The sequence below is a fragment of the Camarhynchus parvulus genome, chromosome 4A (assembly GCF_901933205.1).
Source record: "Camarhynchus parvulus chromosome 4A, STF_HiC, whole genome shotgun sequence".
Lineage (NCBI taxonomy): Eukaryota > Metazoa > Chordata > Aves > Passeriformes > Thraupidae > Camarhynchus > Camarhynchus parvulus.
The window spans coordinates 861,306-887,805 of NC_044600.1; the positions used below are offsets into that span (position 1 = coordinate 861,306).

At 63.2% G+C, this 26,500-nt stretch overlaps 4 protein-coding genes across 4 annotated transcripts; 3 read left to right on the plus strand and 1 right to left on the minus strand.

The window, feature by feature from the left end:
* Nucleotides 1–53: 53 nt before the first annotated feature.
* NOX1 (NADPH oxidase 1) lies at nucleotides 54–5,874 on the plus strand. Its single transcript, XM_030967554.1, has 13 exons — nucleotides 54–145; nucleotides 2,344–2,439; nucleotides 2,827–2,937; nucleotides 3,058–3,142; nucleotides 3,218–3,360; nucleotides 3,438–3,619; nucleotides 3,818–3,956; nucleotides 4,044–4,136; nucleotides 4,296–4,522; nucleotides 4,601–4,763; nucleotides 4,850–4,996; nucleotides 5,188–5,312; nucleotides 5,490–5,874. Exons 1-13 carry the CDS (start codon nucleotides 143–145, stop codon nucleotides 5,614–5,616), a joined length of 1,641 nt encoding a protein of 546 aa, XP_030823414.1. The 5' UTR covers nucleotides 54–142; the 3' UTR covers nucleotides 5,617–5,874.
* A 676-nt stretch (nucleotides 5,875–6,550) lies between these two features.
* CSTF2 (cleavage stimulation factor subunit 2) lies at nucleotides 6,551–14,059 on the minus strand. The gene is given in 16 exon segments (XM_030967821.1): nucleotides 6,551–6,734; nucleotides 6,860–6,985; nucleotides 7,124–7,249; nucleotides 7,607–7,869; nucleotides 8,166–8,317; nucleotides 8,683–8,770; nucleotides 8,773–8,823; nucleotides 9,433–9,492; nucleotides 10,585–10,647; nucleotides 10,955–11,078; nucleotides 11,193–11,348; nucleotides 11,449–11,568; nucleotides 11,683–11,819; nucleotides 12,291–12,460; nucleotides 13,740–13,818; nucleotides 13,961–14,059. Coding segments are annotated over 15 exon segments (1,770 nt in total). The 5' UTR covers nucleotides 14,019–14,059; the 3' UTR covers nucleotides 6,551–6,734; nucleotides 6,860–6,862.
* Nucleotides 14,060–14,099: 40 nt separating this feature from the next.
* Nucleotides 14,100–17,725, plus strand: TRMT12 (tRNA methyltransferase 12 homolog). Its single transcript, XM_030967822.1, has 7 exons — nucleotides 14,100–14,405; nucleotides 14,489–14,636; nucleotides 14,710–14,899; nucleotides 15,648–15,798; nucleotides 15,869–15,978; nucleotides 16,595–16,752; nucleotides 16,838–17,725. The coding sequence occupies exons 1-7, from the start codon at nucleotides 14,323–14,325 to the stop codon at nucleotides 17,276–17,278; spliced, it is 1,281 nt and encodes a 426-aa protein (XP_030823682.1). The 5' UTR covers nucleotides 14,100–14,322; the 3' UTR covers nucleotides 17,279–17,725.
* Nucleotides 17,726–18,526: 801 nt separating this feature from the next.
* SYTL4 (synaptotagmin like 4) lies at nucleotides 18,527–26,149 on the plus strand. The gene is made up of 18 exons (XM_030967580.1): nucleotides 18,527–18,565; nucleotides 19,239–19,386; nucleotides 19,516–19,731; nucleotides 20,248–20,357; nucleotides 20,527–20,641; nucleotides 20,802–20,908; nucleotides 21,032–21,035; nucleotides 21,146–21,260; nucleotides 21,367–21,457; nucleotides 21,609–21,712; nucleotides 21,818–21,904; nucleotides 22,227–22,405; nucleotides 22,592–22,694; nucleotides 23,534–23,695; nucleotides 24,107–24,212; nucleotides 24,577–24,676; nucleotides 24,909–25,117; nucleotides 25,888–26,149. Exons 2-18 carry the CDS (start codon nucleotides 19,277–19,279, stop codon nucleotides 26,028–26,030), a joined length of 2,061 nt encoding a protein of 686 aa, XP_030823440.1. The 5' UTR covers nucleotides 18,527–18,565; nucleotides 19,239–19,276; the 3' UTR covers nucleotides 26,031–26,149.
* The last annotated feature ends 351 nt before the right edge of the window (nucleotides 26,150–26,500 follow it).

Consider the following 26,500-nt stretch of genomic DNA (forward strand, 5'->3'; position numbering starts at 1 on the left):
GCCTTTAGAGGTCCCTTCCAACCCAAACTATTCTACAATTCGACAGTTCTATGGCTTATGGGGTGCCCCAACCAGTTGCCCGTGCCAGCTGGCTGCCACATGGTGCAGAGCCCCCGGGTGCCCCGACACCCCCACTGCTGCTATGGTGCATACGGTGACCTCGGGCCACGGGTGCCGCTGGGACTGTTGTAAGCAGTAAAGAAACTTTGCTGTGACTGCGAGTCTGGGTGCTGGCAGTGACTCACACGGAGGGTGGGGACCGTCCCAGGGGCTGGCACGGGTGCACACACCTGCTGTCCACGTAAAACTCCTTGACAGGCACGGAAATGGGGCTGTGCCAGCGGGAAGTGGGGATGGGGGAGCCCCTCTGTGGAGGTTCAGGAGCACGGCGGGATGGGGCTGGCCTCGTCCTGTGCTTCTGTCAGCATGGCCGTGGCTGCAGGCCAGCAGAGAGCTGCATGCCAGCAAGGAGCAAGCCTGTCTGACCTGTTCCTCCAGGCTCAGGGGCCCAGAACAGGCTGCTGTTCCCAGCTGGAGCACTGGACACCCCAGGGCTCGGGGCCCTGCAGTGGAGGGCAGGCAGGAGGGGAAGGGTGCCTGGCACAGCAGTGGCAATGGGTACTGATGGGACCCAGCTATCTTGGCCCCAAACCAGCAGTGTGACACCGCCCACCCCAGCACCCATTTTTGGGGTAGCTCAGTTTGGGTGCTGGACTGAGCATGCTCATCAGCCCTGGGGGCCCATGGAGGTGCAGCACCACTGGTGCTTGGTCTTAAATCACCTGCCCTGTAATGGATGCCCGGGCTGGATCCTGGCACCAGGGCAGCACCGTGACCCCAGGAGGCTTCTCTTCCTTTGGTGGTTTCCCTGGAAGGTGGGCAGTGCAGGCTGGGGAGGGAGGCCAGGGAAAACAGAGCTGTTGAGCCAGGCACAGGATGGATCCTCCACAACTTCTTCCCAGGAAATTCCTGCCTTGCAAAAAAAGGCCGTTTTTGTCCTCAGAGGTTGCAAAACCCCGGGAGGAGCGGGCAGACACCCTGTGTGACCCAGCCGTGGGGCACGGGGGATCTCTCAGCAGGGGCCATCCCCGGCCAGCACAAGGGGCTCGTTCTGGTGTTGGCCAATTGGGTCAGCCCTGCCTTCCTGGAAGGAGCCTTTGAAAGCACCGGCATTTCCTTAAAGTGCTCTCAGGGGAAAGTCCCCGGGTGCCGTTCCCGGGCCGGGGCTGTCTCACCTCCTGCTGCTCCATAAAACCGGGCAGCAGCAGCAGGCGCGGGCACAGCGCGCCATGGGCAACTGGCTGGTCAACCACTGGTTCTCAGCTGCTGTCCTCGTGAGTCTCTGGGGCTGGGGGCTCTGCAGGGTGCTGGGTGTGCTGGGGGACCCTGGGGGCTCATGGGGGAGATGGGGAGCTGGGCTGTGGGCAGAGACAAGCATCCCCTCTGCTCCCCAACCTACGTACTCCGGCAGCCAGGGGAGGGATGGGCTCTGGAAACATGAAGTCTTGGGGAAAACACAGCTCATGGGAAAGGGGGTCCTGGAAAACTTAAAGATGCTGCTGCTTTGCCTGGCCACTTTGGGTGGGGGCCTGCCACGTGCCTCTTCTCCCCTTGTGAGAGGAGGAGGATGCTGTGAGAACTCGTGGCAGGGTGAGGAGTTGGCACCATAGGGACCATCTGCTGTGCTGCAGCATCTCTGGTGTAACAGAGCTTGCCTGGCCAGCACCCATCAGCTGCTCAGCACTGTGTGAGGAGCTGTGGATGCATGGGAACATGGGGTTTACTGACAGTTGGGCTATTTTAATTTTTTAAGTTACTTAAAAAGGAAAAAAAAAAAACCAGCCAAAAACCAAATACACGGCAGGGTGTAATTTTTTGGGGTTTTTTTTGGGACCTATGCAAAAATTCAGTGGCTGTGAGAGGCGGCAGTGTGGGATGCAGTGGGGTTAGGCAGGGGACAGCAGCACTGTGGGCCAGGTGAGCCAGCTCCCTGTGAAACTTCCTTCTCCCAGAATCTTTCCCACACAGCCCTGACCACCCTCTGGATCTGCTTTCCCTCCCGTTACACGGATGTTGGCCGCTCCTGCCTTTCGTCCTTCCTCATGTGCGGTGATGCACAGGGCAGTGTGTGACAGCACAGCAATTCTGCAATGGTTCCACACCTCTCCCCACCTTTGACCCTGTGTCCCAGCCCTGTGTGTGACAGGGCAGCTCACAAGGAAACAGGATGGATACTCTCTGCTGTCTGTCCTGACACCCTCTGGCTGCACCCAGCCCTCAGTGCTGCAGCGTGGGAGGCTCCCAGGACAGGGTCCCTCACGAGGCTGTGACTTTCCCCTGCAGGCAGCCTGGCTGGGCATCAACATCTTCCTCTTCACCTACTACTTTCTGTTTTTTGACCGGGACGAGCGGTATTTCTACACCAGGGCCATCCTTGGGGTAAGGTGTTCCCCCCAGCACCCTGCCTGCCCAGGCAGAGGAGCCCCTTGGGCCCTGCTGCAGTGGGGTGGGGGCTGCAAATCCCACACCCCTTTCATGTTCTGTTCTCTTCCAGTCCACCATAATTCTGTCCCACTCCACAGCCTGGCATTGCACCATGCTAGTCCCTGTCTTGATCCCTGTCTGCTCTCAGCCCAGCAGCATCCCAGCCCAGCCCAGCATCTCCCCCTCCCAGTCCTCTCCTAGCTCACCCCTCCCAGTCCCCATGGCAGCCCAGCACCTCTCCATCCCAGTTCCCAGCCCAGCTCAGCACTGACTGGCCCCATCCTGACCCAGTCCTGGCACAGCACGACAGGACAGTGGTGCTCACCCCTCTCTCCTCCCCAGTCTGCCTTGGCATGGGCTCGAGCATCAGCCAAGTGCCTCAACTTCAACAGCATGCTGATCCTGCTGCCCGTCTGCCGCAACCTGCTGTCCTTCCTCCGTGGGACCTGCTCGGTGAGTGTCCCGTGGTGGCACAGCCAGCGTGGCTGTCCCTATCCCTGTCCCATCCTGACATACCTGTCCCATCCTGACATCCCTCTCCCATCCTGACCATCCTGCTGCCTCTCCCTGCAGTGCTGCAGGCGGACCTTGCGGAAGCAGCTGGACCACAACCTCACCTTCCACAAGCTGGTGGCCTATGCACTGGCCCTGCTCACAGGTACCCCCTGGACTAGGATGGGGTGACAGTGGGGACTGGGAGCTGCCTGGTGGTGACTGCCTGTGCCCTGTCCAGCTGTGCACACCATCGCCCACCTCTTCAACCTGGAGCGCTACAACCAGAGCCAACAAGCCACTGATGGCAGCCTCGCTGCTGTCCTCTCCAAGATGCACCTGCAGGGCAGCGAGTGGCTGAACCCCATCCACTCCAGCCAGACGGTGAGTGTGGCCTTGGCATCCAGCAACCCGCCATGACGTGTCCCCTGCTCCCCTGACCCTCCCTGCTGCCCCTGCAGACCGTCGAGTACGTGGCTTTCACGACCATCCCGGGGCTCACGGGGGTGATCATCACGCTGGCACTCATCCTCATGGTCACGTCCTCCACCGAGTTCATCCGCAGGAACTACTTTGAGCTCTTCTGGTACACACACCACCTCTTCCTCGTCTACTTCGCTGGCCTCGTCATCCACGGCATCGCGTAAGGCTCCTCAGCTCTGCCGGGGCAGGACGGCGAGGGGCAGTGCACACACCCCCCTGGTGGGGCAGCTGTGACAGTCCAGTGGGGCTGTGACCTGCCATTCCCAGGGCGGGCTAGCCCAGCTGGCCTCTCACAGTGTGGCTCAGCCCTGGCTGGGGGCAGAGCTTGCCCCTGGGCTCATCCCTCACCTCCCTGCAGTGGGCTGGTGCGTGGGCAGACGGAGCAGAGCATGGCAGAGGTGCACCCCTATGACTGCGCCAAGTACCTCACACAGCGGGAGCAGAACTGCACCCACAGCTGCTGCAAAGACCCCGAGTTTGGGAGCATCCCTGCCGAGGTAGGGCAGTGGTGGGGTGGCTCCGGGGGAGAAGCTCTTCCCTTGCCCTGGCCCTGCCCAATCCTTTGCTCTCCTCCATCCTCACAGTCCTGGAAGTGGGTTCTTGCCCCCATCATCCTCTATGTCTTTGAGCGGCTCCTGCGGGTCTGGCGTGCTCAGCAGAAGGTGGTTGTCAAAAAGGTGGGTGGTGCAGGAGCCTGCTCCTCTGCCAGCTCCTCCCCTTGGAGTCACCTGTGCCACAGCCCCTCGCCGTGGTGGCCATGGGGAGGCGGGCAGGGGTCACAGGCACAGCCCCTTCCTAGGGACAGGGGCCAGGCTGAGCCCTGCCCGTGCCCCCAGGTGGTCATGCACCCTGCCCGCGTGCTGGAGCTGCAGATGCAGAAGAAGGGCTTCCGCATGGAGGTGGGGCAGTACATCTTCGTCAACTGCCCCGCCATATCCGCGCTGGAGTGGCACCCCTTCACCCTCACCTCTGCACCCGAGGAGGACTTCTTCTCCATCCACATCCGGGCAGCCGGCGACTGGACAGAGCGTCTCATCGACACTTTCCAGCTGGAAACGCCCAGGTAGGCTGGGCAGTGCTCAACAGTCATGCCAGGGATCTGGGGAGGCCGTAGCTCTCACCCAGGCCCTGCTCTGGCCAGGGTCGAGGTGGATGGTCCCTTTGGCACAGCCAGTGAAGATGTGTTCCAGTACGAGGTGGCCATGCTGGTTGGAGCAGGCATTGGTGTCACCCCCTTCGCCTCCATCCTCAAGTCCATCTGGTACAAGTTCCAGCAGGGTGACCAGACCCTCAAGACCAAGAAGGTACGGAGCGCCCCATGGCACCAGCTGTGGGTTTCTTCCTCTGGCTCTGCTCCACCCTGAGCAATCTCTCTCCCCCTGCATGCCAGATCTATTTCTACTGGCTGTGCCGGGACACAGGAGCCTTTGCCTGGTTCAACGACCTGCTTGGCTCCCTGGAGCAGAAGATGGCTGAGTCGGGCAAGGCAGACTTCCTCACCTACCGTCTCTTCCTCACTGGCTGGGACACCAGCATTGTGAGTCAACCACAGGCTGGCGTGGCTGCAAGAGGGGGACACAGGGTGGGCAGCAAGGGCAGGGCAAGCATGACAACAGCTTTTAGGATCCAAGCCGAGGCACAGTGTTTGGTGGGATCAGCAATGGATGCTCCTCTGTGGTGAGGGACTGGAGGGGGGCTCATGGGTTCTCACCATCCCTGCCTGCCCAGGCCAACAACGTGGCACTCCACTTCGACACTGCTACGGACACAGTGACGGGCCTCAGGCACAAAACCATCTTTGGGCGGCCCATGTGGAACACGGAGTTTGCAGCGGTGGCTGCAGCCCACCCCAGGTGAGAGCTGAGCAGGGAATTCAGGATGCTGGAGTCAGAGGCATGCCCTCTACCCTGGCACTCAGCACTGGGCTGCTTTGGGAGAGGGGTGCTATCCCGGGCAGGGAGCCCACAAAGCTTCTCAATCCCTTTTCCCCGAGTTGCCCCCTGGCACTGACATGCCTGTGCTGTTTGCAGGTCAGTGGTTGGTGTGTTCCTCTGTGGGCCGGAGGCCTTGGCAAAGAGCCTGCAGAAGTCTTGTCACCAACACTCCAGCCTGGACCCCAGAAAGGTCAAATTCTACTTCAACAAGGAAAACTTTTAAGTGGCAGCGAGGCTGGTGCCCCAGCGGGCAGGACCCTGACTGTACTGCCTCAAGCCTTTCCAAAGCAAGGCCAGGGATAAACATCTGTGCATGCACTGAAGCCAAGCTGGACACAGCAAGGTACTCTGTCTCCATGAGAAACTCCAGGTTCAAAGACTGCTGCCTGCCTGTCCTGGTGTACAAGGGGTCCTCATGGAGCAAGTGGGCCTGTAGCTCCACCCAGCCCCTCACTGGAAACCAGAGCCACGTTCTGTGATGCTGCTGGAGAAGCAGGAAGCCGTGGGAGCCCAGCAGGTTGGGCAGAACCACTGGATGGGTATGGGACATGGCCATCCATGCAGGTGTCAGGGGCCAAACGTGCCCCTCATGGTTTAAACACTCTTTTGTATAAGAATAAATTAAACTTCCTTTTCTTTGTAACGAAAGCCTCTGTGGTGCCTCAGCTGTGCAGGTACAAGGAGCCCATGCTCTGCCCCTTGCAGGGCTGCAATAGAAGAGCTGGTGGATAGCAAACCCTCTGGGGTGCAGGATCAGACACCCCTCTGCAAGGGCTCACTGCCACCCCAGAGCCAGCCTGCACCCAGCACACAGCTCAGCTCCCACTGCAGCTCCCAGCACGTTCTGCTCCAGCGTATGCAGAGAGGGAAACCCCGCTCCCTGCGCAGGCTGGCGTGGAAAGTGATACTGCAATTGGATCCAGAGCCCTTCCTGCCCTGCCAGCAGGGATAGAAAGCCAAGCTCTCTGTCCTGCCCTTCCCCTAGACCCCTGTAAACAGCACACTACAAGAAATTCCATTATTAATTCTTGCCCTGGTGTGGGGAGGAGGGAGGATGGCAAGTGGTTTGGACTGCTCCCAGAACCCAACACTCCCACCCTGGCCTCCATGAGAGACCAAACAAGGCAGCCAGGGACATGGAATTACTCAAACCCTCCTCCCACTTTATTTCAAACACCATAAAATATACACAGAAAAAAAAAAAAAGGATGAACTGGAGGAAAAAACCTCTTGAGGGTGACATAACCTCTCCTAAAATGCACCATCAGCTCAGGTAGCAATGGGAAGCAGCTGCCATGGAGCATCACCTCTATCCAGGCACATGGCATTTCCATCTTGTGCCTGCCAGAAAGAAGGAGAGGAGGGTGAGCCTGGCACAGAGGGAAGCAGGGCAGAGTCCCATTCTAGGCAGCTCTGTTTTACTGGAGGGGAACAAGCATAGGGTGAGACCAGGTTAAGGACATCACCTGTCAGGGTGCCCCTGTGGATTTCTGGATTTGCTCCTTCAGAATGAGGATGCTCTGCCGCTGTTCTGGGGGCAGCATGGCGATCTGGTCTGCTGTCAGCTGCAGGACCTGCATGATCAGTGCTGCCTGTGGGGAAAGAGGGGTCAGAGACATGCCCAGAGCAGCCACAGCATACCAGAGCCAGGGAGGGGCTGACCCCGCCACAGAAAGGCACACAGGAAGTGCTGCTCCTACTGTCTCACCCTTTCCCTTTTGTTCTCTCACCTTCTCGTGATCCTGGGGGGTGACCTGGCTCTGTCCAGGGCTAAAGCCTCCAGGCTGACCAGCTCCTTGGACTCCTGCCCCAGGTATGCCTCCTCCCTGCATGCCTGCCCCAGCCATGTTAGGAACCTGGGGGAGTAAGACAGGGGTTAGGGGGTTTCTAGACTCAGCCCTACAAAGTCAGGAAGGTAAAAGAGATGATCAGATGGATGCCCTCACAGACTGCTTGTAGATGCCTGAGCACGAAGAGAGAGTGCATTTTATGTGCTTTCCCCTCCCAACTCCTGTGCTCCTTTCTGTGGCTCAGGAAGAGGTGGAAAGAGGCCTGAGCCTTGTCCTGTCCCCAGCTGATGGGCAGTGCCTGGGGAAATGGGACAGATGCCCTGACCCCTCAGTGACCAAAGCCTGGTGCTTGCCACACCCCCACCCAGCCCCAGCCTACAGGACGCCGTCGGTGCCCGAGCGGCTGAGCAGAGCCGTGTGTACCTGGCGGGGCCCCTGCGGGCCACTGGCTCCCATGTTAAGTGGCCCAGGACCCTGTATCCCACCAGGCATCGGGCCACGCGGGTTGGGACCAGGCCCTCGGGGCTCCAGGCCCCGGGGCTCCAGGACCCTGGCCTCCATGGCCCTGGCTTCCAGCACTCGTGGCTCCAGCACCCGCGGCTCCAGGCCTCGCGCCTCCAGTGCCCGCGCTTCCATCACGCGCGGCTCCAGCCCTCGCGGCTCCAGCCCCCGGGGATCTCTTCCGACTGCGGAGGAAACACAAGGTCAGCTCCTGAAGGAAGCAGCGCTGCAAGGAGTGTGGGAGAGAGCCTGCTGCCTCCTTTGTCTGGGGGCCAGCAAACACCCAAGAAGTGCAGGGTGGGGGCAGAGGGGACATGCCTGGAGAAAGTCCCTTGCACCCTGGGACCGTCCCTCCTCGCCTGGAGTCAGTCATTTCACTGCCCAAACCCCCTTCCTATGCCTTGTGTCGGGGCAGCCAGCTCCGCTCTGACTTCCTGCCTGCACAATCCAAGCCACCCGTATTTCATGCCCCCTCTCTCACCTCGAGCATCCATCAAGGGCCCCCGCGGCTCTCCCATCAGTGGTCGGGGTTCTCCCATGGGTCCCCCCCTCATCTCATGGGGGGGGCCACGGCTGTCATGACCAGGCATATGGTGCATAGGGGCTCCCTGGTGGGGCGGCCCAAGGTAACCTCTGACGCAGAGAGACGAGGAGAGCAAAGCAGGAGGAGGAGAAAAAGCGAGAGAGTGTGAATCAGACACTGGCTTGGCACGGTCTGGGCAGAGCGCTGGGATTGCCCCCGAAGCCGGCCGCAGGGGAGGAGGGTGAGGCTGGCACAGGGATGGGTGCTGGTGGCCCCATGCCACAGGGCAGCTGCCATCACCCCGGGGAGATCCCTTCCCCGGGGAAACGGGCCGGCCCCCACGGTTGGCAGCACACAGGCCTCCGACCAGGCAGCAGTGACTCCCGGAAGGCTGGTGCCATCCCTGTCCTCAGCGAGAGGCTACCCTTGGGCAGGGGACAGTGCCAAGGGCTCCTCTCCTTCCCTCTCCCCTCACCTGGGCTCCACTTCTCCAGTGACTGAGAGCAGGGTCCCTCCGCGAGGGTCATTCGGGGCATCTCCCAAAAGGCCTCGGGTGGCGGGCCACTAGCAGGTAGAGGTCCACGCTGCATAGGGGCCCTCGGGTCTGGCATGGGCACTGCCAGGGAGACACACAAGAGCTCGTGAGGATCTGCATGACCGGTGCCGTGCCAAGACTGTCCCCGGTGCTCTCAGGCCGGGTGTGGGGCAGCCTCGCTGCTCCCCTGAGCTGTGCTGTCTGCTGGGGACACAGCCCCACACACGAGGCTGGAGCACACCAAAGCTCCTTCCCTGGCTGCCAATTCTATTCCTCTCCTTTTCTTTTCGGGTTTTATTTAAGGTTCCTTATGGCACCAGGGGCCAAACCAAGCATCGGTGCCCCCACGGCAATCCCTACAAGTGCGGGCATCAACACCCGGTGACGTGGGGCCAGGAGCAAAGCAAGACCTGGAAGGCTCCTGGAAGCACAGTGTCAAAGAGGGCTGGATCTGAGGCAAAAGCCCTTTCCAAACAGGCTCTCCTTTTCCACTGGAGGCTCCAGGCATGGTTCTAGCCTGTTCTCTCCTGTAGCCCTAGAAGAAATCCTGCCTCCTTCCTCTCCTCTTACTGCTGTCAGGCTACAAGGAGTGACATGCCAGTCCCTGGTCCTGAGAACAGCAGGGTGAGAGCTGCTCTCTGCACACTCCACAAGGAGCTCCACGGGAAGAGGGAGCTGGTGCCGGGGTACCTTGAACGCGTTCGATAGACGCAGGCCTGGCAGGTCCCACGGGCGAGAGCTGCAGGTTCCCTGGGCAAGCAGCAGGAAAAGAGGGAAAGAGCAGACACGTAAATAGTGTATGCACGCATGCACCGGCTCTGGGGACAGTGCTGCCTGCAGGATCACACACCCTGAAGTCCCCAGAAAAACCTACAGAGAAAATGTTCCAAGTGTGGCTTTATCAGCCTGTTTGTTCACACCCCCTTTGTCAGCACAGGCAGGACAGGCAGCGTGGCACAGTCCTTCCCTCACTCAGGGAGAGAGGCAGGCACAGAAGACACCCTGCCAAGAGACACAGCGTTCCATGGGGCCACGCCGGCCCCACAACGCACACCAGCTTCTGCTCTCCAAAACCCTTTGGGTGCCAAGAACTACCAGACAGCTTTCAGGAAGACAGTGCCCACCCCAAAGAAAATGGGAGTCAGCTGACCCTAAGGCCACAGGATGTCAGACTAGGTTTGCCATGTTGCTGAAACAAGGCCTAGGATAGAAGTCAAGGCAACAGCGGTGACAGGTGTCTGCGTGTGCTGCTCCTGGGAGAACAGAACACCGGGGCCGTACTAACCTACACATGGACACGTGTGAACCGTAAGGAATCGGGGCCCAGGGCTGGGCCGGACAGACCGTGCCTGCGGAGGGAAAGCCGAGCCGTCACCCTCCGGGAAGCGCCTGCCAAGCCTCAAGCCAAACGGAGGCCCAGCTCCCTCTGCTGGGCACGGCGCGGGAGGACGCGGGGCCGCACCAGCTGCTCCCCAGCACCCAGGCAGAGAAGGAGCAGGACAAGGACCAGAGAGGAGCAAGCTCTGCCTGCCCGCACAAGCACAGGGACAGACATGGGCTCGCAGAGGTGGAAAACACAGACACATCCCGTCGGTGGGGACAGGCAGCTCTCCTGGCTGCCAGGGCACGACCGCACAACAGGGTGCAGAACGAGCTGGGAGCCAAACTGGGCATGGGCTGAGCCCTGGGAACCAGGGAGCTGCTACCACAGCCTTAGCCTCTGTGAACAAACCGGGCACAGCCCCGGGGCTGGGCACAGCCAGGCTGCAGACAGCTGGGACACAGCACTGCTCGCTGGAGCCAGGCTCACACCACACACAGCACTACACACGTCTGTTTTACCTTGTCCACGCTCCAAGGGGACTGGCCCTGCACCTGGCATCCCAACCTGTGGCTGCATCCCACCTGAGAGGGGACAGGCAGAGATCAGACCCCTCCTCAGCCATCCCTCATGACTAACCTGTTCCTTGGTCCCAAATACCTTCTCGCTCCCAGCCCCTGGGGGAGCACCTGGAGGTTTATTCCCTTGGTGTTGGCTCCCCCCAGGGATAATCCAACTTTGCAGCCCGCCTCTGGCAGCAGCACAACCACAATGTACAGCACAGGATTACGTATGCTCTCACAGGGCCCAGCCCTCTGGTTAGGGGAAAAGCAGAGAAGGGTGTTTGCAGGACCCGTGCGCTCACGGTGGGGCAGCTCAGCCCAAACTCACCTCCTGGAGCCATGGGGCCAGGGCCTGGGCCCTGCACAGGGGCTGCCATCTGTCCTGGGGCAGGCACTCCCCCCTGCATGGGTGGCTGCATCAGAGGAGGAGCGCCGTTGACGTGCATCCCGCCCTGCAGGAGAGACACTGGGTCTCAGGGACACCCTGACACCCGGGCACGTGCCCCAGCTGGAGAGCTGGCACTGCCCCTGCTCCTGCACAGCTCATGTGTTGTGCAGGCTCTTACTATGGCCTGTGGCTGGGATGATGGGGTGTTCTGGGGGTTCAGCTGTGCGTTGGGCCCTGGCCCAGGCCCTGGTCCTGGCCCAGGCCCCGGGCCTGGCACTGCCTGCTGGTTGCCTGGGATCAGAGGAGGAACACTGGTCTGGCGGTGCAGGATTTTCTAGGGGAGAAAGAAGGAGAAAGGAGTTCATTTCCACTGCAACTCCACAAAGGCTCCCACCAATACCCTCCCAACCCTGGACAAGCAACAAGGGACAAACCAGCGCGATCTCCGGGTCAACGATCCTCATGACCACCTGGGCCTGCAGCAGTGCATAAGCCAGCTGGGGGTTCTGGAGCAGCATGTTCCTGGCTTCCTGGGGGCTGTTCTGGACACACAGCTGAGGAGACAGGCACTGATCAGAGCTCTGCCAAGGTGTGACATGGGTGGGAGGGTGCAGGCAGTGGTGGGAGGAGCTGTGCTCACACAGGGAGCACGGCCCTCCTGCACTCACCTTCATCTGCTTCATCAGCTCAAACATCTGCTCGGGGGGCAGGCTGGCCACAGCCCGGCTGATGGACTCGGGGGCGTCCTCTGGGTTGACAGGGTCCCCATAGGGTGACTCTATGATGGGTGCACCTGTGCCCAAGCCTGCAACATGAATAGCACAGGAACAGGCTCATCAGGAGGGGAGCACCAGCCCACCAGGGGGAAAGGGAGGCAGCAAAATGAGGGAGACCTTAGGAGGAATTTCTTCCCAGAAGGGGTGATTAGGTATTGGAACAGGCTGCTCAGGGAGGTTGTGGAGTCACTGCTCCTGGAAGCATTTAAGTAAAGACTGGAAGTGGCATTTAGTGTCCCAATCTAGTTGATGCAGTGTGTTTGGTCAAAGGCTGGACCATGATCTTTACAAACCTTTCCCAACCTAAGTAATTCTGTGATTCTGTGATCATCTGGGAGTGGAATCCCAGAGCTGAGCCCATGCATCCCTCTGGGGCAGTACTCACAGCCCCTCTCAGAGCAGGTCAGCTCGGCCAGCCTGGCAGAAGAGACCCGTCCTGCCCTGCAGCTGCCAAGGCCGGGCCCAGCGTGAGGGAGCCCCCAGAATGCTGGCTGACTCACTCTTGAGCTCCTCCTTGTTCTTCTCGCTGGCGGCGTTGTCCACGCGCAGGGCCCTGCCGCTGAACTCGCGCCCGTTGAGGTTGCGCATGGCGCTGAGCGCCGTCTCCTGGTCCTGGTACTCGCAGAAGCCATAGCCCTTGGGCTTGCCCGTCTCCCTGTCGTACACCAGCCTGCCAGGGAGCAGAGACATGCTGCTGCTGAGGGTGGTGTGGGCGTCTCGCTGTGCCCACGGCTCCAGCAGCTCGGGGGGAGATGGCGACAGAGCCCCAGCAGCGCTGGGAGCACGGGGAGAGCTCAGGGGACACAGGGACAGAGCCCCAGCAGCGCTGGGAGCACGGGGAGAGCTCAGGGGACACAGGGACAGAGCCCCAGCAGCGCTGGGAGCACGGGAGAGCCCAACAGGGACAGAGCCCCAGCAGCGCTGGGAGCACGGGGAGAGCTCAGGGGACACAGGGACAGAGCCCCAGCAGCGCTGGGAGCACGGGGAGAGCTCAGGGGACACAGGGACAGAGCCCCAGCAGCGCTGGGAGCACGGGAGAGCTCAGGGGACACAGGGACAGAGCTCCAGGGGACACGGGAGAGCCCCGCAGAGCTCAGGGGGACAGAGCCCCAGCAGCGCTGGGAGCAAGGGGAGAGCTCAGGGGACACAGGGACAGAGCCCCAGCAGTGCTGGGGGCACAGTGAGAACTCAGGGGGCACAGGGACAGAGCCCCAGCAGTGCTGGCAGCACAGGGAGGGCTCCCCAAGGCACACAGCAGTTGGGCCCATGCCCAAGCCAAAGGACCTGCTGTCTCCTGACACGACTGCTCCCAAGGCTGTGGTGGCAGGATGCCCACCTGTGCCAGCTGTGTGCCTCCCGTGACCCCACGAGGGACAGGATAGGACTGGCTGCTCCCAGAACTCCCAAAACCTGAACTGAGAGCACCAGGGCCTGGTGTCCAGCCTGGAAAACACCAGTGGGAGGCACAGGGATGGCAGTGAGGAGCACAGAGCCTGACCAGCACGGAGCTCCCATCAGCCACAGCACGGTGGCTCCACACCCACCTGCTGTGCTGGGGACACCGTGCTCCATGTCCAGGTGACCCTGGCACAGCCACCGGGCCCCTCTGCCCTGAGCACAGCTGGCACAGCCCCCGCAGCTGCTGCTCTGTGTGAGGAGCCAGCCTGGGGGGGGGCCGGGAGGTTTACACGGGCTGTCAGGCAAAGCGGCTGCCAAGCACCAGAGCAGGCAGCCCGAGGCAGCGGCCGAGCCACCGTCCCTGGAAGTGGCCAAAAGGTGTGTGTGCATTTGGGGACACGGTGGGCTGGGCAGTGCTGGGGGAACGGTTGGGCTGCAGGGTTTTAGAGGCCTTTCCCAACGTTACGGATTTGCGGTTCCACGGTTCCAGGGCCGCGGGGCTCGGTCTGCGCCGAGCACGGGGACCCGGGGAGGCCTGCGGCCGCTCTCACCTAAAGCTGACCACGGGCCCAACCTCCGAGAAAATGTCCTTCAGCTGTTCCTCCGTGGCCTCATACGGGATGTTCCCCACTGCGGAGACAGACGGTGCCGCCGGTCAGCGGGCGGGTACCGGCCCCGACGGCGAGGGGGGAAACCCGCCGGCCCCCCGCCTGCCCCTGCCCGTCCGTGCCCCTTTCCCCTTGCAGGTCGCGGTCCCGCCCCGCGGCCTCACCGAACACGGAGCGCAGGGACCGATCCACGGCGGGGTCCCGCACCGACAGCCCCGCCATCGCGCCGCCCGCGCCGCTTCCGGTCCGCGCCACAGCCGCCCCCCCCGCTTCCGCTTCCGCTTCCGCCCGCAACAGCTCGGCAGCGGCGCTTTCAAAAAGCGCTCCGGCGGGAAACGCGGCACCGGCGGCAGCGGGGCGGGAGTGCCGGGACTCCCCGGGACCCCCGGACGGGGCGGCCGCGGCCTCGGGGATCGCCCGGCACCGGGAGCCTCCGGGCGGCCCCGCAGCCTCAGGGATGCCGCTTCAGGCACCGGCCCCGAGGCACAGCCCCTGGCGAGCCTAACACCGCCCGGGGCCCGGCAGGATGGAGGGCACGGAGGTCCCCGTGGCTGTCCCCACGGGTGTCCCCGCGCTGGCCACAGAGCCGAGGTTCGCCCAGCGCCTCAGGTGAGAGCAGTGGGGATGGCAGCCCTGTGCCGGGCCAGCCGGAGGCTCTGGGGCTGGCGGGCTGAGCGCGCCTGGCCGTGCAGGCAGTGTCTGGAACAGGAGCGGCTCCTGGACGGGCGCTACGGGCTGCAGCGGGTGCCGGGGGGCCGCGTGGCCGTGCCGCTGCTGCCGGAGAAGCTCTCCCAGCTCTGCCTGCCCGCGGAGGTGCCGTGTGAGCTGCTCGGGATCCAGGTGAGCACAGCCGCCCAGCCCCGAGCCCCGCGGGCGGCGGTGGCGCCCAGCCCTTGGCACGGCCCTGCCGCAGGACCCTGTCCCCTCCAGGGCCGCCCGCCGGCGCTCGCCGGCCCAGAGGCTGCGGGAGGAGCTGCGGCGGCTGCTGGGGGCCGGCTGGTCCGGGGAGCTGCAGCGGGACGTGCCGCACGCCTGGCAGAGGCACGGGGACCTGGTGCTGCTGAGCGAGGACAGCTTCAGGGCTGAGCCCTGGGAGAGGCTGGGTAAGGAGAGCAGAACCTGTCCCGGGAGAGGCTGGGTAAGGAGAGCAGAGCCTGCCTGTCCCGGGAGAGGCTGGGTAAGGAGAGCAGAGCCTGTCCCGGGAGAGGCTGGGTAAGGCAAACAGGGCAGCCTGTCCCGGGAGAGGCTGGGTAAGGCCAGCAGAGCCTGTCCCGGGAGAGGCTGGGTAAGGCCAGCAGAGCTGTCCCGGAGAGGCTGGTAAGGAGCAGCTGTCCCGAGAGGCTGGGTAAAAGTCCCGAGAGGCTGAAGCGGAGAGGCTGGGTAAGGCCAGCAGAGCCTGTCCCGGGAGAGGCTGGGTAAGGAGAGCAGGGCAGCCTGTCCCGGGAGAGGCTGGGTAAGGCAAACAGGGCAGCCTGCCTGTCCCGGGAGAGGCTGGGTAAGGAGAGCAGGGCAGCCTGCCTGTCCCGGCAGAGGCTGGGTAAGGAGAGCAAAACCTGTCCCGGGAGAGGCTGGGTAAGGCCAGCAGAGCCTGCCTGTCCCGGGAGAGGCTGGGTAAGGCAAACAGGGCAGCCTGCCTGTCCCGGGAGAGGCTGGGTAAGGCCAGCAGAGCCTGCCTGTCCCGGGAGAGGCTGGGTAAGGCAAACAGGGCAGCCTGCCTGTCCCGGCAGAGGCTGGGTAAGGCAAACAGGGCAGCCTGCCTGTCCCGGCAGAGGCTGGGTAAGGCCAGCAGGGCAGCCTGCCCCAGCCCGGCCCGGCCCACACTGTGCACATCTCCCACGTGCTGTGTTGCAGGCTCGGCGCTCTGGGAGACGGTCGCCGCGGCTTTGGGGGCCCGGCGGGTGGCCAGGCGAGGACGGGTGATGCCGGACGGGATGCGCAGCCCCAGGGTCACCCTGCTGCTGGGCCAGCACGGCTGGGTGGAGCACGTGGACAACGGCATCAGGTGGGCAGGAGCTGCGGGCTGCGGCTGGCGGGGAAGGGACTGCCCTCACCGTCTGGGCCGGGTCTTCCAGGTACACCTTCGACGTGACCAAGTGCATGTTCTCCCCGGGAAACATCACCGAGAAGCTGCGTGTGGCCTCACTGCCCTGCTCCGGGGAGGTCGTGGTGGATCTCTATGCAGGTAATGGGGATGGAGGAGGTGCTGATGGCATCCAGGTAGACATGAAATGTCATTTCCAGCTTGGAATGAAAAATAGTCAGGCTTAGAGCTCCTGTCTTGTCCGTGAGCCCTTCAGCTATGCTGGCACTGCTGTCCTGCCTGTGTCCCTGCAGCCCCTGGACACTGAGGATGTCCTGTGCTCAGGCTCTGTGCCTAGAGCTGCTTTGGGGAATCACTTGGATCCAGGGGAGAGATTTGCCACTGCTTGTGCTTAAGGAAATTAGTGCTTCCAATTTGTGCCACACTGAAAGGACATGGCACCCACAAAACTGCTTTAGATTAATCAAACTAAATGGTAATCTGGACACTTCTGCAGAGCCAGGCAGGTCTCAACCTGATGGCCAAAGACTGAAGGTAAAATAAACTCCTCTAAACATTTTTCAAGGCAGATTTTGCTTTTGCAGAAGAGGGAGGGATAAATTTCCATTTTTCCAGTGTTTGGGCTTTTTCCCAACCCAGAGCAAAGCAGACTTGGAGAGGCAGGCAGGGTGGCAGTGTGCATCCTGCCCTGCCCTCAAGGAGGAGCGTGGATCTCTGGAGGTCCCTGCCCTCGGCCACTGCCACCTCCTGCCTGCAGGCATCGGCTATTTCACACTGCCGTTCCTGGTGCACGCCGGAGCCGCCTTTGTCCATGCCTGTGAGTGGAACAGCCACGCCGTGGAGGCCCTGCACAGGAGCCTGGTGCTGAACGGGGTGCGGGATCGCTGCCACATCCACAGCGGGGACAGCCGGCAGGTGAGCGCGGTGCCGGGCCGGGCGGGGCCGCTCCCGCGGGCGTCCCCTCACTGCCGGCATCCCCTCACCTCCGCTCTGCCCCCAGCTGCAGCTGCGGGACGTGGCGGACAGGGTGAACCTGGGGCTGATCCCCAGCTCCGAGGAGGGCTGGCCGGTGGCCTGCCGCGTCCTGAAGAAGGCCACAGGTGGGGTTCTCCACATCCACCACAACGTGGAGACTCGGCCGGCGCTGCCGCAGAGCGCTGTGCTGCTGGCTGAGCGGGGCTCTGCAGAGGCAGCCAGCCCCGGGGGAGAGGCACAGCACCTGGCACAGCACGGTGGGGAGGAGACTCTGGGGGCCAGGCTCAGGCCCGAGTGGCAGAGCTGGGCTGAAGGCACAGCTGCACGCATCCAGGGGCTGCTGGCACAGCTGCACGGGCGGCCGTGGCGCAGCAGCGTCCTGCACATCGAGCCGGTGAAGTCCTACGCGCCACACGTGCATCACCTCGTGCTGGACCTCGAGTGCCGGCCTGTGCTGCCCGTTTAGTGGGGCACAGGCACGGCTGGGGCTCCAGCTCCCTTGGAAGGGTGGGCAGCAGTGTCCTGCAGCCAGCCTGGATGTGCCTTGTGTCCCCTAGTTCTCAGGCGGCAGCACTGCCCAGCAGTGCCTCCCCGTGCCCGGGGCACCCAGGGCTGTGCTCCCTACCGCAGATCCCATCAGGATCCAGGCAAGGATGGAGAAAGCTGGGGCTCAGAGTGACAGTGTTCTGCCCTGGCTCTGCTAGTCGCTGCCCAGGTCTTGGACACCTTGAGCCCCATTTTCACACTGGAGAGAGCCACAGTACTGAGAAGCCTTGGGTTCCTGCTGGGTTCATTTCAACAGGTCAGGGACAAGCTTTGTGCTTGTATTTACCAGCATGCTTTTTTAATGTATTGGAAGCAAGTCTGTTCATCTTGTTTCCTTCCTATTTTTTTTCAGAAATAAAGATGTTTCTCACCGCTTCTTGTTGGTGTCCGGTTAAAACGTGAACACTGGTGCAAGTGTGGGGGTCTGGCCTGGGGACTTTGAGTCCTAGGGTGGTGTGTGGAGGGGAGCAAAGCCTCTGTGACATTGTCTGCCTGCTAGTCCAAAGCCCTCTACATATGTATTGTGTACTCCCAATGGAGCAAACCCCTGCCCCATGAGGAAGCTCCCGCTGGCCCTTTGATGTCTCCGCGGTTTTTTCCAGTGTAGGTGTCGCATCGCTTCCCATCCCTGGGGTGCGGCCGAAAGTGTGGGCAGAGCCGCGTCCTCTCGTTTGCCTCGGGGCTGCACCCAGGTGGCCTCCCCCGCTGTCCTGCGTGGCGAGAAGCCGCCGCCTCCCCTCGGGTGGAGCCCCGCGGCTCGGCCAGCCGCGTGTGCTCGGCGTCCCCGGTGCCTGTGCAGGGGGCAGGGACGAGGAGCCCTGCGGGGACCGTATCTCTGCCGCCAAGGACAAGGGCAGCGGCTGGAGCCTTGCGGCGGGGACACCGCGGCCGCGCCTGGGCTCCTCCTTGGGGCTGCCGGGGGTCCCCCGCAGTTCGGGTGTCGGCGCGCTCTGTGCTCTCCGGGAGAGGCCGCCCATCCAGCCAGGGCCATGGGGCACCGGGGAAAGGGCCCGCGGCGCTGGAGCCGCGGCTCTGCCGGGGGTGATCGGGTGGGGAAGGGGCTGAGGCAGCGGGCACCGCCTCCCGCGCGGGCCGCCCCGTCGGTGCCGCAGGTGCGGCCGCCGCGGCTCCTTTAAGGCACCGGCACCGCCCTCCCCTCCCGGCTCCCCCTCCCGCTGCCGGGAGGCGCCGGCCGGAGCCGCTGCAGGTACCGGGAGGATCGGGGGGTCGGGCGGCGCTCCCCTGGCGGGGTATCGGGGGTTCCCTCGGCTGCTGGGGAGTCGGGGGAGCCAGGGGTCCCTCTGTGGTCCGGGGGTCGAGCCGCGGTGTCCCGGGGCGGGGGCAGTTCCCAGCCCCGGTGGCCGCGCTGGGAACGCGGTGCTCCCGGTCCCGGACCCCCTTTCCCCGACAGAGGAGCCTGGGGTCGGTCCCGCCGCCCCCTCCTCCGTGAGGGACACGGCTGCGGGGACGGGGAGGTCCCTCCCGCCGGTTCCGCCGAGCCGGGCGGGAGCGGGGAGCGGCTGCAGCCCCCGAGCGAGCGCTGCGGCTCCGTCCCGGTGCCGCCGCTGCAGCCGGATCCGGTCCCTCCCGCGGGTCCCGGTGCGCGCCCGCTGCCGGCGGCTCCTCGGGCAGCTCCGAGCCCCGGCGCGCTCGTGGGAGGGGCAGCCCGGGGCGGCTCCTTCCTGCCGGGGCTGCCGCGGGTGCTGGGCGTCAGCGCGGTCCCACGGAGCCGGCTGAGGTCACCGGGGCGGCGGGGCTGGCAGGCGGCCCGAGCCCGGCCCGGGGCAGGGCGGTGGGACGGCGGGCGGGCCGCTGTCCCGGGTGTCCCGTCCAGCCCCGGCAGCGGGCGCGGGGCACCTCAGCAGCTGGCACGTCCCTAGCTGGCAGCCGGTGAGGGCCAGCCAGCCCGGGTGGAGCGATGTCGGAGGCTGTGGACCTGTCCTTCCTGTCGGACGTGGAGAGAGATCTGATCCTGCAGGTCCTGCAGCGCGACGAGGAGCTCCGCAAGGCAGAGGAGAGGAGGATCAGGTGCGAACGCGGCCGGAGCTGGGCAGGAGCTGCTTCCCCGCTTTGCTCTGGAAGCGGGCGATGAGTGACAGTGTGGGTGATGGGTGTCCCCGGGTGCCTCTGACCGCTCCTGGTGTCGGCTCTGAGCAGGCGCCTGAAGAATGAGCTGCTGGAGATCCGGCGCAGGGGAGCCAAGCGGGGCAGCCAGCGCTACAGCGAGCGGACCTGCGCCCGCTGCCAACAGAGCCTGGGCCGCCTCAGCCCCAAGGCCAACACCTGCCGGGGCTGCAACCACTTGGTGTGTCGGGACTGCCGCTCCTACAGCCCCAGCGGCTCCTGGCACTGCAAAGTCTGCACCAAGGAGGCGTGAGTAGCTTGGACAAGCGGCAGGGATGTTCTGTACATCCCTCCTGTTCCCTTCCTCCTCTCAGTTGCCTCAACTTGATGCCCATGGCCAGCCTTTCCTAGCCTGGCTGGTCCTCCCCAGTGCGGGGCAGCTTGCTCTGCTGTCACTCCTGGAGAAGGTTCCCATGTTTGGGTGATGGAGAAATGGGTCATACCTCACTCTTGTGTCTCCTTCATGTCCTGCTCCTTCACCCCCTGAGCTGACTGCAGCATCCCCCTGTGCCCCCCGCACAGCCTGTGTCTCAAGCATCCCAGGTTTCCTCCTGTTTGGCCTCCCCTGTCCTACAAACCTTGGCTTGCTCCCGTGTTTGCTGAGGATGTAGCTGAGCCTGTCAGCTGCCCGGTGAATGGTCCCTGCCCAGTCAGCTGCTGATTTTGCCCATTGTGTTCCTGGGTTGTGGCAGCACTGAGGGTGGGTTGGGGCACAGCAGACAGCCCCCCCTGCCCCTGACTGCCCCCACCACGCCTGCCCTGCAGTGAGCTGAAGAAGACAACGGGTGACTGGTTCTATGACCAGAGGGTGAACCGCTTCGCCAACCACCTGGGCAGCGACATGGTGCGGCTGTCCCTGCGGCACAGGCCAGCAGGTAGGCTGCCACAGCAAAGCCCTCTCCCACAGCCCAGCCTGCTGGGATGCTCCAGCTTCCCCCAGTGCACCTCTGCCCAGCGTGGAGCTGAATGGGAGCACCTCCTGCTCCCGCTCACTCAATGAGTGAGCTTGGAGCAGTGTTCCTCCTGATGCCTCTCTGCTTCCAGCCAGCAAAAGAGAGACTGTGGGACAAACCCTGCTCCAGAAAGCCCAGCTCAGTGAGCCTAAGAGCTCCTCTGCAGCCCGGCAGCCGAGCCCCCCTGCACCCCGGGAGGGGTCCAGGTAAGAATCCCTGCTGTCCCCCGTGCTCCAGCAGCAGCTCTCATCTGCTGCAGGTTTGAGAGCAATCTGCTGCCCCATGTGGATCATCGGTGGCACAGAAGCTCTCTCAGACCGACCTCCTTGCCAAACAGGACATACCTGTGGTTTTGCTTGTCTGCAGTTTGTTTCCAGATGCCTCAGAGCCTCGGGATGGCAAAAGCGACACAGAGTCCATGGAAAACATGAGCCTGGACAGCTACAGACCTAGTCCTGCTGATGTGGGGGCAGGTGAGAGGATCCCAGGCTGGGTTGTCCTTGGCAGAGGATGGGACCTTCATCTGAAGTGTGTTTTTCTCAGTCTAGTGAGGGGAAGCTGGCTCCTCAGGCTGGCTGAAGCCTGTCCCTGGGCAGGAAGGTCCTCTGCTCCCAGGCTGCTGCAGGCAGCTCAAGTGGCATTTCCTGGTCAGCACTGTCTCTGCCAGCCGTGCTTGTGGCCTGGGACAGACCTTTCTGTGTCTGCCACAGGAGGAACTCCCTGGAGAGAGCCATCCCTGGAAAACAGGTTGTTGGGCCAGCAGGACCTGCTTCCTCCAGCCTGACCCTCCCTCTGCGCTCCAAGAAGGCGTTCTCTGACGGACGGGTGCGTGACGCTGCTCCGGCAGCCTCAGCCCTGTCCTGGGGCGTGGGGCTGGGCACACACAGGGCTCCCGGCCCTGCCCGGCTCTGAGGGCACTCTTCCTGCCCAGGATGCCGCCGGGGGGACCCGCAGCAGCACCTTGGTGGACGAGCATGAAACGATATTCAAGAAGAACCCCCGGCGGGTGGTGAGGCCTGCGGGTGAGAGATGCGCGGGTGCTCACACGGCCAGGGTGGGCAGCTCCTCCTCCCTGGGCTGGGAAGGGCTTTCAGTGCAGCTGGGAGAGCCTGGGGCAGCCCCCTGGGCTCTGCCCATCCTGCTCTGTGGCACTGCTCACCCCCTCTCATGCAGACTACACCAAGTCCGTGATCGACCTGCGCCCCGAGGACCTGGTGGGGGAAGGTGGCTCTCTGGGGGACAGGAGCAAGTCAGTGCCTGGCCTCAACACGGAGCTGGTGAGACCCTGAGTGCCACAGGATGGCTGCCAGCTGGGGGAGCCGGGTGTCGGCTGGCTGTGCCTGAACGCTCCCCTCACTGGCGGCTTGTCCCTGTCCTTGCAGGAGGAGGAGGAGGAGGACATCGATAACCTGGTGGAGATCCACCGGCAGCGCGTGGCCCGGGGCAGCATGCGCAGCGGCACCTCCTCGGTGAGCCCGGGGCCCGGCCCTGCTCTGCTCTGCTCAGGGAGGAGGGATGGAGAGAGGCAGTGCCAAAGGCTTGGGCTGGGAGGGAGGCAGGGCAGGCACTCCTGGAGGGAAGGGGTAAGGGCCTGTGTGTGGGGGCTTCTTGCCCCAGAAAGGAATCCAAATGCAGAGACTCAGCTCTCTTCCAGGCAGCGTTGCATGGCCATCCCCAGCCATGGGGAGGTGAGGGGGGCCGTGCAGAGGAGGCGCAGGGAATAACCTTGCTGAGGGTGAGGAGGGACTGTCAGGTGATGCTGTGCCAGCCCAGCCCTGCCTTGTCCTGCAGAGCACACTGGGGAGCATGGTCAGCATTTACAGCGAGGCTGGCGACTTCGGCAGCGTGGCTGTCACCGGGGGCATCTCCTTCTCCCTGAGCTACGAGCAGAAGACGCAGACCTTGTTCATCCACGTGAAGGAGTGTCGCCAGCTGGCCTTTGGGGACGAGGGCAGGAAGCGCTCCAACCCGTGAGAGCCAGGGGGCGATGGCTGCTGGCACCACTGGGGGTGCCCGGCTGGGTGGTGGGTGCCCACCAGAGATGGGAGCTGTAAGTGGGAGGGTCCTGGTGAGGCAGAAGGTCTGGGGCTGCCCTGGGGAGCTGGGAGGATGAATTGTGGGGGGCCTTGCTGAAGGGCTGCCTGTTCTCCCCTCAGCTATGTGAAGACCTACCTCCTGCCTGACAAATCCCGGCAAGGGAAGCGCAAGACGACCATCAAACGCAACACCATCAACCCCCTGTACAACGAGCTGCTGAAGGTGAGAGGGGCTGGGCTGGGCTGCAGCTGCTCAGGGATGCTGCTGGAACAAGCAAGGGGAGGGGTGAGCTCCTAACCCTGCAGTGGGTCTCTGCAGAGGACCCGTGTTCAGAGACTGCACCCTGAGAGCTGCAAAATGCCTGCACTGCCAGCTGTGCCCTGGCTGTGCTGCCAGGCCCCAGTGCCACGGTGGGTGGAGGCACAGCTGCAGGTGTGACTGTGTCACAGGACATGTCTCTGGTTCCTGTGGCATTCCCAGGCCAGAGGCATCCTGCTTACCCTGGATATTTCCTTCCAAGGGCTTCCTGGCCCCTGGAGGCATGTTACAGTGGCAGGAGGGAGGGCAGCAGCCACAGGAGCAGAGATAAGTTCTGGGCCCCAGGGCAGAACACCTTGGCACTGCCCTTCACCATCCCTGCTGGCTGACTGTCCCCGAGTCCGGCAGTGTGCCTCTGAGGCCAGGCACTCTTGCACAGCAGGAAGTGAGAGCTGTGGTTTGGTTTTCAGGCTCCCACAGCCAGGTTTGCTGAGGTCTTGTGCTCTGACCACCTGAGGCTGTGTGGTCTGGCAGAGCTCTGCTGCTGGTGGCATGGCTGGGTGCTGTGAGTCCTGGCTCCAAGGGCCACCTGCTGGGGGAGCACAGGCTCCTGCACCTCTGCCCTGGGACTCTGAGGTTCTGGCAGGCATGGAAGGAAACAGGAACAGGCTCCTGCGCACATCCATTGCTGCTCAGTCTCCTCTCATGCTCGTGAGCTGTAGCTGATGGAGTTTGCCAGGCCTGCCCTGTCCTGTGCTGCCTGCTCACCAGTGTTTTCTCTCTCTCTCTCTCTCTCTCCCCAGTATGAGATTAGCAAGTCCCTGCTGCTGGCGAGGACGCTGCAGTTCTCGGTGTGGCACCACGACCGCTTCGGCCGCAACACCTTCCTGGGGGAGGCAGAGGTGCCTCTGGGGGCCTGGAACTTCGAGAGCCACCTGGAGGAGTTCCTGCCCCTGCATGGCAAGGTGTGCCCCTGCTGCTCACAGCCCCCCTTGCCTGGGGGTTTAGCCCTCGGTGGGCAGAGGGGTGTGGAGACCTCAAACGAGCATTGCCAAAAGGCTTGTGCCAAATCCAGTATTTGGAGGAATGAAAAACCTAGATGCAGACAGCAGTGCTGTTGTAGTAAAAAAGGGCAGACCTTCTGCCTTGAGCCTGGCTTCCCTCTCTTTGTCCGGTGATTGGGCCAAAATAAGGTCCCAGAGGAGCTGGGCTGCACTGGTCATGCTGGGGAGAGTTGGCAGGCAATTGTGCCAGCTCAGCCACATCTAGGAGAGGCCAAATCCTTTGTCCCAGCCTGGGGAGGTGCTGCACACCAGGCTGTCACTGTGTGTGCCATGGCTTCTCTGCAGGGGTTGGTAATTCTCACCTCTTGGCAGATTGGGGCAGATGCTGCTGGTCTCCACCAGTACAAGGGGGAGCTGGTTGTCTCCATGAAGTACATCCCATCTGCCAAGCAGCCTGGGGCTGGGAATGGCAGGAAAGGTGAGTGCTGAAGCTCTGGGATCAGCGCCCTGCAGGGTCTGCTCCTGGCCATGCAGGCTGGCTCTGGATGGGGGTTTTGGGTGGTGTCACCGCAGCCTTCTCTGCAAAGCTGCTCTGGCTGTCCTCAGGCTGCCTGAACCATCTCCGTACTTCCCTGGGGCTGGACCATTGGGCCCTGCATGGAGCAATTTTGTCTGCCTTTGCCCTCAGCAGGCAGGGCCAATACAGGAAAAGGCAAGAGGAGATGCCAGTCCAGGCTCTGCACCTACCTCTGGGATGAAGGGTGCTCAGCAGGCACTTTCCAGAAGTTTGCAGTGCTAGAAATGAAATTTGATTAATTTCTACTGTGTTGGGTTTTTCCTAGGCAAAACAGGGGAAGGTGGTGAGCTCCAGGTCTGGATCAAAGAAGCCAAGAACCTGACAGCAGCCAAGTCTGGAGGGACCTCAGACAGCTTTGTCAAGGGGTGAGTGAGGGTCCTGGGGCAGGGGGCGAGGAGGGCACTGTCCTCCCTGGCTGTATTCCCAAAGCTGCTGGGGGACCTGGAGGAGGCCCCTTGCAGGGTGCCATGTCCTTCTTGCTGAGCCGTGCCAGGACAGGCAGGAAGGGGCTCCAGGTCCTGGGGTGCTGGGGTGCCCCAGCCCCCCGAGCAGGAGGCAGGTGCCCGTGTGCTGCTAACCCAAGGGCTGCTCCCCCAGCTACCTCCTGCCACACAAAAACAAAGCCTCCAAGAGGAAGACGCCTGTGGTGAAGAAGACCCTGAACCCTCACTACAACCACACCTTTGTCTACAACGGCATCAAGGCCGAGGAGCTGCAGCACCTGTGCCTGGAGCTGACGGTCTGGGACTGGGAGCCGCTGTCCAGCAACGACTTCCTGGGGGGAGTGCGCCTGGGGGTGGGCACTGGTGAGAGCTGCACCCCTCACACCCCGGGCACAGCAGCCTGGGGGCGGGCACTGGTGAGAGCCCCTCACACCCCGGGCACAGCAGCCTGGGGGCGGGCACTGGTGAGGGCCCCTCACACCCTGGGCACAGCAGCCTGGGGGTGGGCACTGGTGAGAGCTGCACCCCTCACACCCCGGGCACAGCAGCCTGGGGGTGGGCACTGGTGAGAGCCCCTCACACCCCGGGCACAGCAGCCTGGGGGTGGGCACTGGTGAGGGCCCCTCACACCCCGGGCACAGCAGCCTGGGGGCGGGCACTGGTGAGGGCCCCTCACATCCTGGGCACAGCAGCCTGGGGGTGGGCACTGGTGAGGGCCCCCTCACATCCTGGGCACAGCAGCCTGGGGGGGGCATGGGAGGTGCCCCCCGCGCCACCGCCGGGGGGCACTGGTGAGGGCCCCTCACACCCCGGGCACAGCAGCCTGGGGGCGGGCACTGGTGAGGGCCCCTCACACCCCGGGCACAGCAGCCTGGGGGTGGGCACTGGTGAGGGCCCCTCACATCCTGGGCACAGCAGCCTGGGGGTGGGCACTGGTGAGGGCCCCTCACACCCCGGGCACAGCAGCCTGGGGGTGGGCACTGGTGAGGGCCCCTCACACCCCGGGCACAGCAGCCTGGGGGTGGGCACTGGTGAGGGCCCCTCACACCCCGGGCACAGCAGCAGCCTTGCTGGGCAGCTGTGCTGCGGGCACCAGGCTGCCCCAGCAGTCCCTTGTGCCCTCCCTTCCCCAGGCATGAGCAACGGGCAGGCTGTGGACTGGATGGACTCCACGGGCGAGGAGCTGAACCTGTGGCAGAAGATGTGCCAGTACCCGGGCTCCTGGGCAGAGGGGACCCTCCAGCTCCGCTCCACCATGGCCAGGCTGGGGCCCTAGGCTGTGGCACCAGGGCTGGCGCTGCTGTTGGGAGCCACACTCACTGCACAGCCTGGCAAAGCAGCCAAACCTGTGTTGGGCTTTTTTCTTATACTTTAATAAACATGACCTTCTCTAAACAGGCTTGGGCAGAAAGTCTACTTGGCCTAGCTTCATTTGAAGCTTCATTTTCCTCTTGTCATAAGCCTTGTACCAGATTTCAGGCTGAACTGCAGTTCGTGTGAACCCTCCCTTCTTCTCCCCCAGGCAAAATGCTTTTAAATGTCATTGTGTTTTTATTTCTTCCCATTCTTTTTCCTCCCACCCTGTCCCAGAGTCTGCTCTCTCCTTGTCCTCTCCGCCCTGTTCCCCATACACAGCCCAGCCCCAGCTGCAGCACTGGATGGATGGATGGAGCTGTGTGGGGTCAGCCTGGGGGGTTTGGGGATTGTGGTCTCCAGGAAACATTTGTTTCCCAGGCCTCTCTGTGA